This window comes from Onychostruthus taczanowskii, unplaced genomic scaffold (assembly GCF_017590055.1).
Source record: "Onychostruthus taczanowskii isolate IOZ18803 unplaced genomic scaffold, ASM1759005v1 scaffold218, whole genome shotgun sequence".
NCBI lineage: Eukaryota > Metazoa > Chordata > Aves > Passeriformes > Passeridae > Onychostruthus > Onychostruthus taczanowskii.
The window spans coordinates 190,801-205,061 of NW_024499440.1; the positions used below are offsets into that span (position 1 = coordinate 190,801).

The following is a 14,261-nucleotide window of genomic DNA, read 5'->3' on the forward strand; positions in this document are numbered from 1 at the left end:
AGGCAGCCCCAGGCACAGCCCAGGTGCCAGGCTGTTCCCATCCCTGATGCCTCATTGTGCCCATCCCTGGTGCCCTGCTGTGCCCACCCCTGGTGCCTCATTGTGCCCATCCCTGGTGCCAGGCTGTGCCCATCCCTGGTGCCAGGCTGTGCCCACCCCTGGTGCCTCATTGTGCCCATCCCTGGTGCCAGGCTGTGCCCATCCCTGGTGCCCTGCTGTGCCCACCCCTGGTGCCCAGCTGTGCCCATCCCTGGTGCCAGGCTGTGCCCATCATCTCTGGCCTCCCCATGCCTGGGGCTGGGCCCTGAGGGACACAGGCAGGGACACCCCATGGCACTGGCACTGCCATCCCCTGGTATTTGGCACACACAGGCTCTGGCACGCACCCAGCACCCCAAATCCTCTCCCTCTGGGTGGGGCACACACATCTCACCGCACAATGTGTCCCTTGTCCCCACAACCACGGGGACACTGGGGGGAGGCGTGTGCTGTCCCCCTCCACCACTGAGGAGGACAAAAAGCCTTCAGACAAGGGGAGCACTCCAGCCCAAACCCAGGCACGAGCCTGGGATGAGGCAGGGTTGGAGTGCCCCGTTTGTACCCACTGGTGCTGGGCAGGGTCTGATCCATCCCCGGTAATTAAAGTCCCTGTTTAAAGGCAGCTGGACGTTTCAGAGAGCAGGGCTGGCCTGGGGGGCCATGGGGACCCCAACCCCATCCAGGGAGCAATGGACTGAGAGGTGCTTCTGGTGTGCTGAGCTGCAGCTGCGCCAGCCCCAGCTCCATCCCTGTTCCTGCCGTCCCTGCCCTGTTCCTTCCCTTTCCTGCCCATCCCTGCCTGCTCACGCCTTCAGAGGGGCCGATCCCACCATTCCCTGGTGGAAATGGTGCCACCCTTCCACGTCCCCAGGCAAGGCCCCTTGTCCCCAGCAGTGCCCGTGGCGGGGGGGTCAGAGAGGATGTGCCAGGGTAACCCCTGTGCAGCCGTGGCCATGCCAGCAGAGTGTGTCCCCATTTTGCTGTCTCTGAAAGCTCTTGGGGATGTGGGGCCGAGATTGCAGGGACCTGTGTGAAGGGGCTGAGAGGGGGACCCCCGTCCTGGTCCCCTCCTGCCGTGCTCCCCCTCTCCCAGTGGCCGCAGGAGGGGTGAGGGGCTGAGAGGATTGTGCAGGGGGTGACCACAGGCTGGGCAGGGGAGGGGCATCGATTTTCTGCTAATGCTGAGCGCTATTGATCAGGGGTGGAGGGCGACTGTGGGTGGGCACAGCCGGCCCCCGCGCCCAGGATTGCTCTTCACAGAGCTCCTGCGGCTCCCAGCAGGGCCCGGGAGGTGGGGAAGGAGGTGAGGACCCCTGCAAAGGTGCTGCAGGCTTGTGTTTGCTTCAGAGCCTGCGCTGGGGGCTCGGAGGGAAGAGCAAAGCTGAGAGCTCGGGGGGCTGTGCTCTGGCCCCTTCTCCCCCGGCTGGCTGGTCCCTGCAGCCCCGCTGCAGCTACAGCAGCTCCCGAGGGGGGAGAGCAGCTCAGCAACTCAGCAGCTCAGCAGCCCTGCCCTGCCCTGCCCTGCCCTGCCCTTCCCAGCGCTGCCCTGCCCGGCGCTGATCTGCCCAGCCCTGCCCTGCCCTGTCCAGCCGTGCCCTGCCCAGCCCTGCCCTGCCCTTCCCAGCCCTGCCCTGCCCCGCTGCCCTGCCCTGCCCTGCCCAGCCGTGCCCAGACGTGCCCTGCCCAGCCCTCCCTGCCCTCCCAGCCCAGCCCAGCCCAGCCCTGCCCTGCCCTGCCCTGCCGGGCCCCGAGAGCCAGCCCAGCGCCCCACCGCCCCGATGCCCCGGTTCCCCCATGCCCGCGGTGCCCCCGCTGTGCCCGCACGCCGTGCCCAGCCCGGGTGGCTCTGCCGGGGGTCCGGAGCCAGCGAGCCCCCCGGTGCGGGGGCACGGCCGTGAGGATGCCGCAGATGGCCGGCGCTGCAGAGCCCGGCACTCGCGCTGCCGCCCCCGGGCCCCGAGCCCCCCGGGCTGTGGGGACCCCCGGGACCGGCAAGGAGCCGTCCCCACCCGCAGCAGGGCGGGGGTTCGTCCCTGTGCCCCCCGGCCCCGCTCCCCAGGGGCTGGCAGAGCCCGCAGAGCCCCGGGGCTGGAGCGGAGCCGTCTCCGCGGCAGCGCTGGCCAGACAACAGTGGAAAATGGCCAAAAATGTGGGCTTGGACCTGACCAGGCTTGAGCCTGCCGGTCCAGGCCTGCAGGCACCGTCCCCTCAGAGGAGAAACTGAGGCACAGACGGGTTTATCTGCAGTCACCCGGCAGCTCAGCACCAGTCACTGTGAGGGGACACCCTTTTCCACGGAAAAACAACGGATAATTGGGAAGAGCTGTGCACTGACAGCAGCAGCATCCGTGACAGCGGTCTGTGGGGGAGCAGCAGGACTGGGGACGGAGGATTTCTGGGCGTGGAATGGTCGGGTGACAGGGCAAACCCAGGCGAGGGGGAGGGGGCACAGGGGAGCCCTGCTCTGCTGGCCACGGGGCTGCTCGGAAATGGTTTTACTGGGAGAAATCGGGAATGGTTTTGCTGCTGCTCCAGGGCAGCCCGGTGCCGGAATTCGGGGATGAATCGGGCTTTTCTGCCGCAGTTACCTTTATGGAGACAAAACCTGGCTGGCCACAACTCTCCACAGACATTGGAGGGGCAGGAAGCCCCCCGACACCCCCAAACCCCATCTCTGGACTGTGCTCCCCACAACGGCAGCTCCTGCATCCCAGCAAAGCCTCAAACACCTTCCTCTGCCTCCTCACCCTCTGGCCCCGTGCCCCCAGCTCTCCCCACAGCACCCCACTGCCTCCCGACCCCCTGCTCCCGCCCCGGGGGGCTGGTGGCTTTCGGGGTGACAGCTGCCACCCCCAGCCCAGCCCAGGCAGCCGCAGCCCCCCGGGCCGAGCCCGGGCAGCCGCTGGCGCCGGCGGTGGGCAGGGGGCGGCTCGGGGGAGCGGGCGGAGCGGGGACAGCGGTGGCGGAGCAGCCGCTAGATGGTAGCGTAAGCCCACGCCACCGCTGCTGACACAGCACTCGGCGGGGACAGCGCCCGGCTGACCCGGGTGGCCCCGGGAGCCGCCCCCGCCTCCCCCCGCCCCGGCTGGGCTGAAATCCCGGCAGGGCTGAGCCTCGGAGCTGTGACACGGGTGGCGTGGGCACAGCTCGCCCGGTGCCCACGGCCACGGCCGGAGCCACCCGCGCCCACGGGGACAAGCGGGGGACCCGCTCCCAAAACCTCTCTACCCCAAAGTCAGACTCCAAACACGCCCCCAAAGCAGCACGGGGCACGAGGCTGACGTGAGAGGGGTCAGACCCAGCCTGGGGACAAGCAGGGTGACCCACAGGGCACCCAGCTCAGTGTGGGGGTGCTGGGCACCCACGGGAGTCTGGCAGGGCCAGGTGGGGGGGTCCATCCCACTGCAAACACCTCATTTAACTCCTCATCCTCCCCCAGCCCTGCCCGGGGCTCCGTGCCAGACTGGTATATATATTTTATGATAACTATAGAGATGCACTTCAAACCTGACAAAGGATTTTGACAGTTTTAAGCATCTCTTTGATTAATACATGACCTTTTAATGCTTTGGATTAAATTAATAAATCTTTTACATTCTAACCCGTTCTGCTTGCAATGTCGTGGGTTTTGCGTGACCTCTGTCTCTTCCCTGCCCCGTCCCTCTCCCCCATCCCTGCACAGGTACAGCAATCCACAGCCCTGCAATATTCATGGGGCACAGAGCCCTGCAAAGAGAGAAGGGAGGGGATACTCCTCAGTGGGTTTTTTTTTTTTTGAACCATCCCTAAAAATAGCAAGAAAATTCAAAGCTGACATTCAGGGCGAGGGGACGAGAAGCCTGCAAAGTTGCTCACTCAGCCACCAGCAATTGCAGCGATCCTGTCTGCGTGTGCAGATTCCTCTGCTGACCAGGCTGGAGCCCAGGCCCGCACTCTGCTCCGCTCCCAGGAGCAGCGCAGCCCGCTCCCCATCCTCGCCAGGCTGTGCAGAGCCCAGCCAGCCCCAAACCCAGCCCGCTGACCCTGCTGGGGGCAGGAGGGGACGGAGCTGACACCTCTCCAGCTGCAATCGGTCCCAGCTGGAAGGCAGCTCTCCAGCGTGACCCCAGCTCACCAGTTCATCCCAGTTTGGCAGTGAGGCTGGGGTGAGCAGCGTGTGTCTGGAGTTCAGATGCCTTCCTCGCTGCCTGTTGATCCAAAAGCAGGCGTGAAACCCCAGCGTGCCCCGCGCAGGCGAGGCAGAGGGCTGCTGCACAGCCAGGTGCTGTGTCTCTCCCTGCACCCATGTGTTATTCCATCGATGACTCACGTGTTATTAGCAGCCAAGCAATATTCCCAATTCCCTGGAGTTAACCCTTCACTCGTCACTCACAAAACCACGATGTCATAACAAACATCACCGGTATTATCTACTTTAATTATATTGTATCTACCCAGCTCCGGGAACATTAACAGCGACGGCGACTTGGTGCTGGGGAGATGCTCCGCGGAGCGGTGGGGAGGGGGCTTACGAGGGGCTCGGGAAGTTGGGAGGCAGCTCCCTGCCCTGCCACCGCTGTCCCGAGGGGCCTTGCTCACCACCTTTCCTCCTGGCATTCCCTTTATCGCATGGCCAAGAGGGGACAGCGAAAAATTGGAGGAGCAGAGTGTTAGCAAACAGCAGGGAGATTGCCAGGACTCAGATAGAGCTTTTGATTAAAAAAAAAAAAAAAAAAAAGGAGGGGGGGGGGGGGGGGGGGGGGGGGGGGAAGGAAAAAAGGATGTGGTTGGCTCCAGGGGCACCCTGGGCTCCCTGGGGGGTGTGGGCGTGCTGACCTGGCCACAGCGATGAACCTGTGCCCCCCAGCCTGTGGGGAGGGGTCTGCAGAGAGGGGGCCGTGTGCCCAGAGCCCGCCTCGCCGAGGAGGGGGCGCGCAGTGCGGGTGCAACCCGGGAGAGGGCAGCAACGCCCCGCGCATCCCAGCGGCAGCTCGGGGAGCGGGGGCAGCCCGGGGGGTTACCCTCCCCCGGGGTGTCCCCCCCACAGTGTCCCCTCTCGGTGAGTGTCCCCCCCTCCCAGAGCGGCGCTCGGCGCCGCGCGCCCATTGGCGCCCCTCCCTGCGCGCTTCGCAGCGACTGGGAGGAGAAAGAAGCGGGGGGGAAGGAAGGAGGGGAAAAAAAAGAGGGGGGGGAAAGGAAGGACTACAAGGCCCGGCATGCCCCGGCGGTGCTGCACGGCTCCCCGGGGTGCCGGATGCTGGCCGTGCCGCTGACAGCGGAGCGGAGCGGAGCCGCGGTCCCCGCCGCGCACGGAGAGAGGAGCGAGGGGCTGGGCGCGCCTGGCCGCCGGCTCTGCTCCCCCCCTTTTATCCCAGCCCCCACAAAGCCGGGAGCGGCAGAAGGCAAGAGAGAGGGAGGAGGTGGTGGTGGAGGAGGAGGAGGAGGAGGAGGGAGGAGGAGGAGGAGGAGGAGGAGGAGGAAGGGGGGAGGCAGCGGCAAGCCAGGGCTCTGCTGCGCTGTGTCTTTCTTTGCTTTCCGCAGGCGGCGAGCGGCGGAGGCGCAGAGGGGAGGTCGGTTCCCCTCCGCCTCCCGCTCCGCTGCCTTTTGTGTGTGTGTGAGAGGCGAAGGGGGGGGGGAGAAAAAAAAGAGGAGGAAAAAAAGGGGGAAAAAAAGGGGAAAAAAAGGGGGAGAAAAAAAAAAAAAAAAGGAAAAAAAAGGGGGAAAAAAATAAGCTAAGCGGTAGAGGGGAGAGAAAATCCCGGAAAAAATAAAATAGAGGGGTGGAGGGGGGGAGAGGGAAGGAGGAAAGAGCAGGCAGGGGACGGAGGAGGGGGCGGGCTGGCAGGAGCGGAGTTGCCTGGGGAGAATGTGAGCAGGAGGCGCTGGAAATGCTCTCGTTGAAGGTGGCGAGCGGTGCCGAGGGCTCCGGGACCCCCGCGGCCGGTCAGGACGCAGCCCCGGCGGGCGGCAGGAGCCTCCCCAAGCGGGCGGGCTCCGAGGGGCGCGGAGCGCAGGAGCCGGCGGGTGAGTACCGGGGACCCCCGCCTTTGTGTGGGGCTGGGAGGGGGGGAGGACACGCGGGACACCCCCTTTGGGCAGAGCGGGGGGGGGGGCAGGGGGCCGCTGAAGTTGCGCGGCGAGTTGGTGCCAAATTGCCGGAGTTTAATGGCACTTGTGGTGGGGAGGGGCGTGCGGGCGCGGGGGGCCCGGGGCGAGCCCCCCAAGGCGCGGGGGCTGCCATCGCCGCCAGTTCGGCCGCCTCCCCCCGGACACCCCCCGGCCGTGCCCCCCCGGGTGCGAGCGGTGAGTGACAGCTGTCAGAGCCGGCTCCGGCCACTAGAAGGCAGAGCCTGTCAGCGGCGCGGGGGGCGCGGGGGGCTCCCCGGAGAGCACGGGGACCCCCCGGGGCACAGCCTGCCGCCCCCTCCCCCGGCAGGCCGGCTCGGGGGAGCGGCGGCTGCCCCGCGGGGGCACCCCCGGGAGGCTGCGGGGCGAGGGGCGTGCGGGGGGCTCCCCCAGCCCCGTCGGTGAAGTTGCGCGGTCCGCGGCGCGGGGCTCGCCGAGCGGTTGTTACTCCCGTGCCTGTCATCCCCCCTCTGATTTGTTTTTATCGATCAGCTGATTTACCCCCACCCCCCCCCCCCCCCCCCCCCCCCCGCGCGGCCCCTCGGTGCTTGCGACAGGGACCACGGGGGACCGCGGTGGCTTTGGCGGGGGCTGGAGTCACCCCACGGGGTCACGCTGACGCCAGCCCCTCTGTGTTTGATGTCCCCAAGGCCCGACGCAGGTGGAGACACCTGAGTCCCCGCTTGTTTGTGTGCTGGGGGGACGACGTGGCCGTGCCCCCGGCCAGGTGGCCTCGTGCACCCAGCCCGCGGCCGCCAGCAGAGCCCCCCAAAAGCAGCGGGGTGAGCTCATTGTGTGCCACAGCGCGCCGTGGAGTCACTCCAGATTTATCCTGGCGTGACAGAGAGCAGAGGCGAACCCCCGGGGCGCCGGGCACGGATCCTGCCCCGCTCTCCTTCCCACCCTGCTGCCGGCGTGCTCTGAGTCGGGGGCGCGTGGTCCAAATCGGGGCCCCGTGGTCGGAATCGAGGCCCCCCTCCCAAGCCTCTCCCCCTTTCCTCGCCCCCCCAGGTGTCCCCTTACACTGGCTTCTCCTGCTGGGCTGTGGAATTTGCAGGGGAGGGTGGTGGTGGTGGTGGGGAGCGGGGGGTGGAAGAGGAGGGCGGAGGGGGGGGCTGGAGAAGGGATGGCGCGGCGCCAAATTCCGCTCTGCCATGTCTCTGTAACCTGAATAGGCCAACTCCATCCCCGGTGCGAGTCCCCCGGGGCTCTGCGCGCTCCGATGCAGTCAGGCGGGAGGTGGCTTTGGCCCGGCTGTTGGCGTGTCCCCCTCCAGCCCGCCGGCCCCAGCCCGGCTCCCTCCCGGGCACCGGGCACCGGGCAGCGGGCACCGGGCAGCGGGCAGCGGGCCCCGGGCACCGGGCACCGGGCAGCGGGCACCGGGCACCGGGCACCGGCCGGAGCCGCCGCCGGGAGGCGGCCGGGCAGGAGGTGGATTTGGGCTGGGGGAGAGGGGCTGGCACCGCGGGTAGCCAAGGACATCCCCGGAGCGGGGCGGCCGGCGGAGGAGAGGCCATGGAAGCCCGTGGAAGGTTACGGGAAGCCTGGGGGGGCTGGCGCTGCCCTGGCCTCCTTAGAGGAGGCAGCAGAGACCCGGGGCAGGCTATTTCTGCTGAGATCCCGAGGAAAGCTCTGGGAGAATTGTGGGCTTCTATAAATAGTGTGTGTCAGCCGAGTGGAAACAGGGCCTTGAAATGCTCCTGCTATTCTCCCGAGTGCTTGGAACCAGCTCTTGGTAAACAGGGCAGCGGTGGGGAGGGCTGTTTCCTTCTTCCGGGCTCGGTAACAGGAGCGGGAGGGATGTGGGGGGGATTTTTGCCTGGTGATATGGCAGCGTTCCCCCCCTGGGGCCGGCCGGCTGGATGCTGGGCTGTGGCCGGGCTGCCCGGATGCGGGATGGCCCCTGAATGCGCCGCAGATGTGTGTCCTCCCCCACGGCCGTCCCCTCCCCGCCCCACTGCCCGCCGAACTTCGGGGCTGGGATGCGCCGTGCGCTCCTCGGGGAGCCGCTGGTGCCGGGGGAGGGTTTTGGGATGCGAGGGCTCAGCTGGCCACGAGATGCTCAGCACACCCCCTCCTCTGGCCGGCACAGGGGTGCCTGGGGTCACAGCCTGCTTCCCTCTGTCCCCACCGCGTGTCTGTCTGTCCATCCATCCGTCCATCCCGGCTGGAGCTGTTCCCGCTCTGCCTCGGGGCACATGCTGAGCCGTGCCCTGGCCCCATGCTGCTGGAGGGCAGGGATTTGATCCTGTGGGACCTTCCCAGGCATGCCTGAACACCCAGGGTGCTGGGGACCTTGTTCCTCAGGGGGTTCTGCGTGTAGTGGGGACATGGTGACTGTTCCCAGGGGGTTTGCTTGGCTCTGGGGCACATCCTGGCAGCCCCAGTGCTGTGGTGAGCGTTCAGCTTCCCACGAGGACCTGGCATCGTGCTCATTTGTCACCACCCCTCGCACCCACACCCCAACATTCACCTTGTGCTGCAGACAGTGGCTCGAAAGCTGCCTTGTTATTATTTTCCTTAAAAATAACACAAAAGGGAAATAACCGGGCTGTGCTTAGCTCCCCACTGGGAGTTTTTAGGGTGATGTACAGTGGGCTGAGCAGTGGGAGGGATCCAGCGCACTTCTGGTGGGATTTGGTGCTGGATTCGGAGTTCACCGGGGTGTCACAGGGCTGGGGGCCCACCCCATGCCATGCTGCCTGCCCTGTGCTCAGTGCTGGCACAGCAGAGCGCGCTCACGGCGTGGGTGGGAAGGGGCGAGCGCCAGTCCGGTGGGGGTTTTTTTTTCCCTTCTCCATCTTTCTTTCTTTTTTTTTTTTTTTTTCTCCTTTCCCTCCCTCTCTGTGGGTTGAGCGTTGGGGCGACAGACAGGGAAAGTCTGAGCAATGGTCTCCGTGCTGGTGCTGTCTTCAATCACCGCGTCCCAGAATCCCTCGCTCTGGGCCTTCTAGGCACAAGGGCTTACAGCGAAAATCGGCAGCTGCAGCTGCGAGTGAAAGCACAAGAGCCCGGCTGGGTCTTTGGCATCGGCAGGAGAGCAAAAAAAAGCTGGGGGAGGCGAGGAGGGAAGGGAAAAGGCGGGGGGAAATGTGCCCTGTGGTTTTTTTCCAGGCTTGCCACCGAGGGTTGTGTTTCAGAGCATCGGTTCCCGGGCGCGGGAAGAGGCGGGAGGATGGGGGGTGCGGAGCGATGCCTCCGGGGAGCTCATTAAAATCTGTCGGCTCCCCCCTTTCGCCGGCCGAGAGAGGCTGGATGTGGAGGAAGGAGGGAGGGACGTGCTGGGAAGGAACACGCCGGCAAACCGGCTGCCCGGTGGGGACAGTTGCCGGCCCAGGCAGGAACGCTGCCCCGGGGGCTCACCTGTCGGAGCACGCCGGCCGCGCCGTGCCAGCGGGGCCGTGACAGGGCTGGCGTGTGCGGGGACTCCCTCGGCGCTGCGGGCTCAGGGGGTGATGCTCCGTGCCGGTGGGGGGCAGGTGAAGGGTGTTTGGGGCCAGGCCGGGGGTCAGGGGGTGCAGCAGGAAGGGGAGGGTGAGGGGGAGGTGTCGGCACGTGCATGGGCAGCGTCGGAGTGTTGGCTGTGCAGCAGGGTTTGGGGCGTGCAGGAAGGGTTTGGGGTGTGCAGGAAGGGTTTGGGGCGTGCAGGAAGGGTTTGGTGTGCAGGTAGGGTGTGTGGACAGGGTTTGGTGTGTGCAGGAAGGGTTTGGTGTGCAGGTAGGGTGTGTGGACAGGGTTTGGTGTGTGCAGGAAGGGTTTGGTGTGCAGGTAGGGTGTGTGGACAAGGTTTGGTGTGTGGACAGGGTTTGGTGTGTGCAGCAGGGATTGGTGTGTGCAGGAAGGGTTTGGTGTGCAGGTAGAGCTTGGTGTGCTGGCAGGGTTTGCTGTGCAGGTAATTTGGTGTACAGGGCAGGGTTTGGTGTGCATGGGCAGAGTTTCGTTTGCAGGCAGGGTTTGGTAGAGAAGCAAGTATTGATGTGCACAGGGAGGGTTTGGTGTGCAGGCAAGGATTGATGTACAGGGATGAGGCTGGCTTGCAGACCCTGGGTGCTAAGGTGGGTCTGGGCAGGTGCTTGCAGAGGACACACCACCCTGGCAAAAATACCTCCTTCCCCTCCCCAGTGACAGGGACTGACAGTGTTGGGCATCCCCCTTCCCATTCCAAACCCCATGACATGCTGGAGGGAGAGCGTTGGTGCAGCCTGGCCTGGCACAGTGCGGGGAGACAGAGGAGAGGCAGAATGTGGTATTGATCCAATTGGGGAGAGGGGAGCACTTCTGGCATCCTCCAGCTCCAATCCTCTGCCCTTCCCACTGCTAAACCAGCTCAGGGGGAGAGGGGAGCACTTCTGGCATCCTCCAGCTCCAATCCTCTGCCCTTCCCACTGCTAAACCAGCTCAGGGGGAGAGGGGAGCACTTCTGGCATCCTCCAGCTCCAATCCTCTGCCCTTCCCACTGCTAAACCAGCTCCAGGCAGAGGGAGCACCATGCCATGCCACACCATGCCATGCCATGCCATCCCATCCCATCCCATCCCATCCCATCCCATCCCATCCCATCCCATCCCATCCCTCAGCTGCTGCTGCCGCCTCCAGGGCCTCCAGCCCCACGCACTCTCCCTTCTTCTCTCTTCCCTCTTTCCTCTTCCCTCTTCGCCTCCTGCTGACTTCAGCGCATCGGCTTGGGCTCAGCGCCTGAACATTCCTTGCAAAACCTGGGCCTAAAATATCTGGAGGAGGATGGAGCGCCTTGGGCGAGGGAGACGAGCTCCTCAGCTGCAGGAAAGAGGGAGGCTGCTGGGCTGGAGGCAGCAGGGACGCTCTGCTCCCTGCCAGCTGCCAGCCCCGCTGGCCCCCCGGGAAAACGCCAGGAATAAATCTTGCCTGGTGAAGTCGGCAGTTTGGTTTGGTTTGGTTTGGTTTGGTTTGGTTTGGTTTGGTTTGGATGTGCCCAGCAGAAGCAGGGGCACGAGCACCCTGTGGAGCACCACGAATGGCACAGGGAGCGGGGATGGCGTTGGGAGTGGGGTGACAGAAGGGCAGGGTGACATGGAGCGTGGTGACAACAAAACAGGGGGACAGGGAGTGGAGGGTCACAGGGGAATGGGATAGCAGGGTGACAGTGGATCAGGGGGGCAGGGAATGGGATGGAGGCGGAGCAGGAGAACAAGGTGCCATGGGAGAGGGGTGGCAGAGAGCAGGGTGGCAGGGAACGAGGATGGCAGTGGAGCAGGGTGACAGAGGAGCAGGGTGACAGTGGAGCAGGGTGACAGAGGAGCAGGGTGGCATCGAAACAGGATGGAAGGGTGACAAGAGAGCAGGGTGGCAGGAGAGTGAGCTGGGTTGGGGTGGCTGAGGAGGGACAATAACTGCTGGGAGGGAGGTGCTACGCGGGAGCTGTGTGAGAACCAGTTTGCGAGGTCCAGATTGGCAGCAGATCCTGAACCAGGAGGAGCTGAGCATCCATACGGCCCCTGCCGAGATCAGACGCGACGACAGCGACTCGGTTTGGGGGAAGAAATTGGAGGCGGGGGAAGCTTTTTTGCTGAAATGAAATTTGAACCCCAAAGTGGGAGGGAAGTGGAGGTGGGGGGCACGGCTCTCTCCACATGGTTATTACTGCTGTTTTCCACCCAGCTGAAAGGAGAATGTAGCTTAATATGGACCCGCGGGGAGGAGAAGCACTCGGGAACGGGGATTTGGCAGGAGGGAGCTGGGAAACAGCGAGAGGAACGTAGAGGTGAGAGTGGCCAGGGCTTTGCCCAGGGAGGAGAGCACGGAGCCGGGCTGGAACAAGGCGCTATTGTTCTTGGCGAGCAGGGGGCCAGCCGCGGCCCCCCCAGACCCGCAGAGCTGGCGCGGATGTGGGGAAGGTTTTTGGGACCGGTTTTTCCCGGCGGATTGCTGGCCGGGGAGTGAGAAGAGCTCACTGTGCTGGGGTGCACCAAAGGGAGCTCAGGGAACACCCAGAGAGGCAAAGGGAGGCTCTGGCATTTGATGGGGAGGTGATGGCAGGTGAGAGGAGCAGGGGGAATTTCGGATCAGCGAGCGGGAGTGGGGGTGGTGGGGCAGGGGTTTGGTGGCTGGAGGACGATGTGGGAATGGGGCAAAACCCAGCGTCCCTCCTTCTGCCAGCACAGCAGCTGCTCCTTGGTGCATGTGTGGGGTGGGGGAGATCAAAAGGGAGAGCCTGGGGACCTTGCTGGCCTGGGGACCTCTGTCACCCCATGATTCATGTCCTGCCATGATCCCCTCTTGGCTGCTGGCACCTCTCCAGTGGTCCCCATCAAGCCCTGCTGTCCCACATGTCCCCTTGGTCCCTTGCCCCAGCACCTGACATCGCCGCCCTCGGCACTGCACTGCTGCTGTAGATGTCACTGCCACATTGCCAGAGCCACCAGCTGTCCCCCAGGCCATGACAGTGCTTGGGGACACCCGAGGGTGCCATTGAGCAGGAATGTGGGGAACCAGCGAGGCTCATGGGGCTGGAGGAAGAGGAGGAGGATGGAGGGATGTCCCATGGGCTCTGGGAGCTGTGGCCAGGGATAGGATAACGAGGCAGGGGCCAGGCTCAGGGCAAAGCTGAGCTTACCCCAGCCTTTCCTGGGCTCCTGAGCCTCGGCCCTCCCAGCACAGCTGGAAAAGAAAGACCCCCCTGCAGCACATCCCTGGCATTTGCTCCCCATCCCCCCAGTTCCCACCTCTCTGATGCTTCCAAAGCAGCGATGCCCTAAAGGCAGCAGAAGCACCTTCGCAAGTGCACACTAAATATTTGAACACGCTTGGGTGGCTCTGGCACCACTGCTGCTCTCACCCTTCCCCATCCTCTTCCCTGGCCTCTCTGGACTCCCCAAATCCAGTGGGTACCCCTCCTTTCCTTTAGTGGGTGCTCCTCCTCTCCTTCCAGAGAGCGGTGTGATATTTGCTCAGCAGCTCTTGCTCGGAATTATCCGCTCCAGCCGAGGCAGCGCTTGGCATCACCGTGTCACCCCGGCTGTGTGTCACCGCGTGTCCCCCCCTCCCCAGCCCACCCGCTGCCAGCCCCGGCTGCACGTGGTGGCTCCGCGCGACGCCCGCCTCCCCATCCTTCATCCCTCCTCTTCCTCCCAGCCTCAGCACCCTGCAGCCAGGCTGGGCGCCCAGCAGGGCGGGAAGGCGGGGAGCAGCGTTCCCCTCCCCTCCCCGGCATTCCTTGGGAGTGAAACACAAGAGCTGGCAGGGCACTCCTGCTTTCTCTGGCCTCCGCTCCTCCGGTGCCTGAACAAAGCCCTCCTGCCTCTCCCAGGAACCTGGGGTTTGAAACAGGAGAGACGGCTGGTGCTGCGTGGCAATGCCCTGCTCAGGCGTATTTTGGGTTCTGTGGTGGGTGGGGGACAGAGGTGGGCACAGTCCCCGTGGGGGGCAGCTCTGGACAGGGTACCCCAGGGTACCCACGAGCACTCAGCCTGCCTCAAGAACTGTTGGCATCCTCCCCAACCCGGGTTTTGCATCCCCACCATCTCACTGCCATCTCATTGCCATGGAAACCGAGCCCTGAAGAGTACCAGTTCCATTCCAGTTTGCCCCCAGTTTGATCGTAGTTTGGCCCCGGCTCTCTCGTGACAGCACAGGTTGGTGTATCCTTCATCCCGTGATCCAGGATGATGCATCCCACAGGGAATGTGCGCTCTGTCCCCCTTCCCAAAGTCCAACACCCCCCTCCTCACCAAACAAAGCCCCCCCCCCACCCCCGCCGGTGAAACAGGCCCCTGTCGGAGCGCAGTCCCCGACAGCGAAGGTTATTTTAATGGATGCATTACTTTAAACGAACCCTCCGCCATCTGTTCCACCCCCTAATTACGCATGCAAAAAAAAGCCCATCTCACAGCCAGCGCAGGAGAAAGTAAAGATATAAGTGATTTAAATGCATGTATCCGCAGCTCCGCCAGCAGCTGGGCTGGGCTGCGCTCCTCAGCTGCCTGGTGAGCTGGGCAACTTGGAGGCAAGAAGGCAAAAGGGATGGTTCTGCTGGATCCAGCTGTGCCAGCACGGCGGGAAGGCGGCCAGGGTGCTGGGGGGATGGTGGGCGCAGCAGGCTTTGGAGCACGGTGGCCGTTTCCATCCCTCCCTCCATGCTG

At 64.6% G+C, this 14,261-nt stretch overlaps 1 protein-coding gene across 6 annotated transcripts in view; it reads left to right on the forward strand.

Annotated features, from left to right (window-relative positions):
• Positions 1-5,294: 5,294 nt before the first annotated feature.
• AHDC1 (AT-hook DNA binding motif containing 1) overlaps positions 5,295-14,261 on the forward strand; it is a 50,761-nt gene continuing 41,794 nt past the window's right edge. For 2 of the 6 annotated variants that reach the window (XR_005952677.1, XM_041404670.1), the window contains exon 1: positions 5,776-6,042. Coding sequence is in view for 1 of the 6 variants with exons in the window: in XM_041404670.1 (XP_041260604.1) it covers positions 5,907-6,042 (136 nt within the window). In the remaining 5 variants the exon portion in view is untranslated. The other 4 variants (XM_041404673.1, XM_041404674.1, XM_041404675.1 and 1 more) reach the window with 4 other exon arrangements.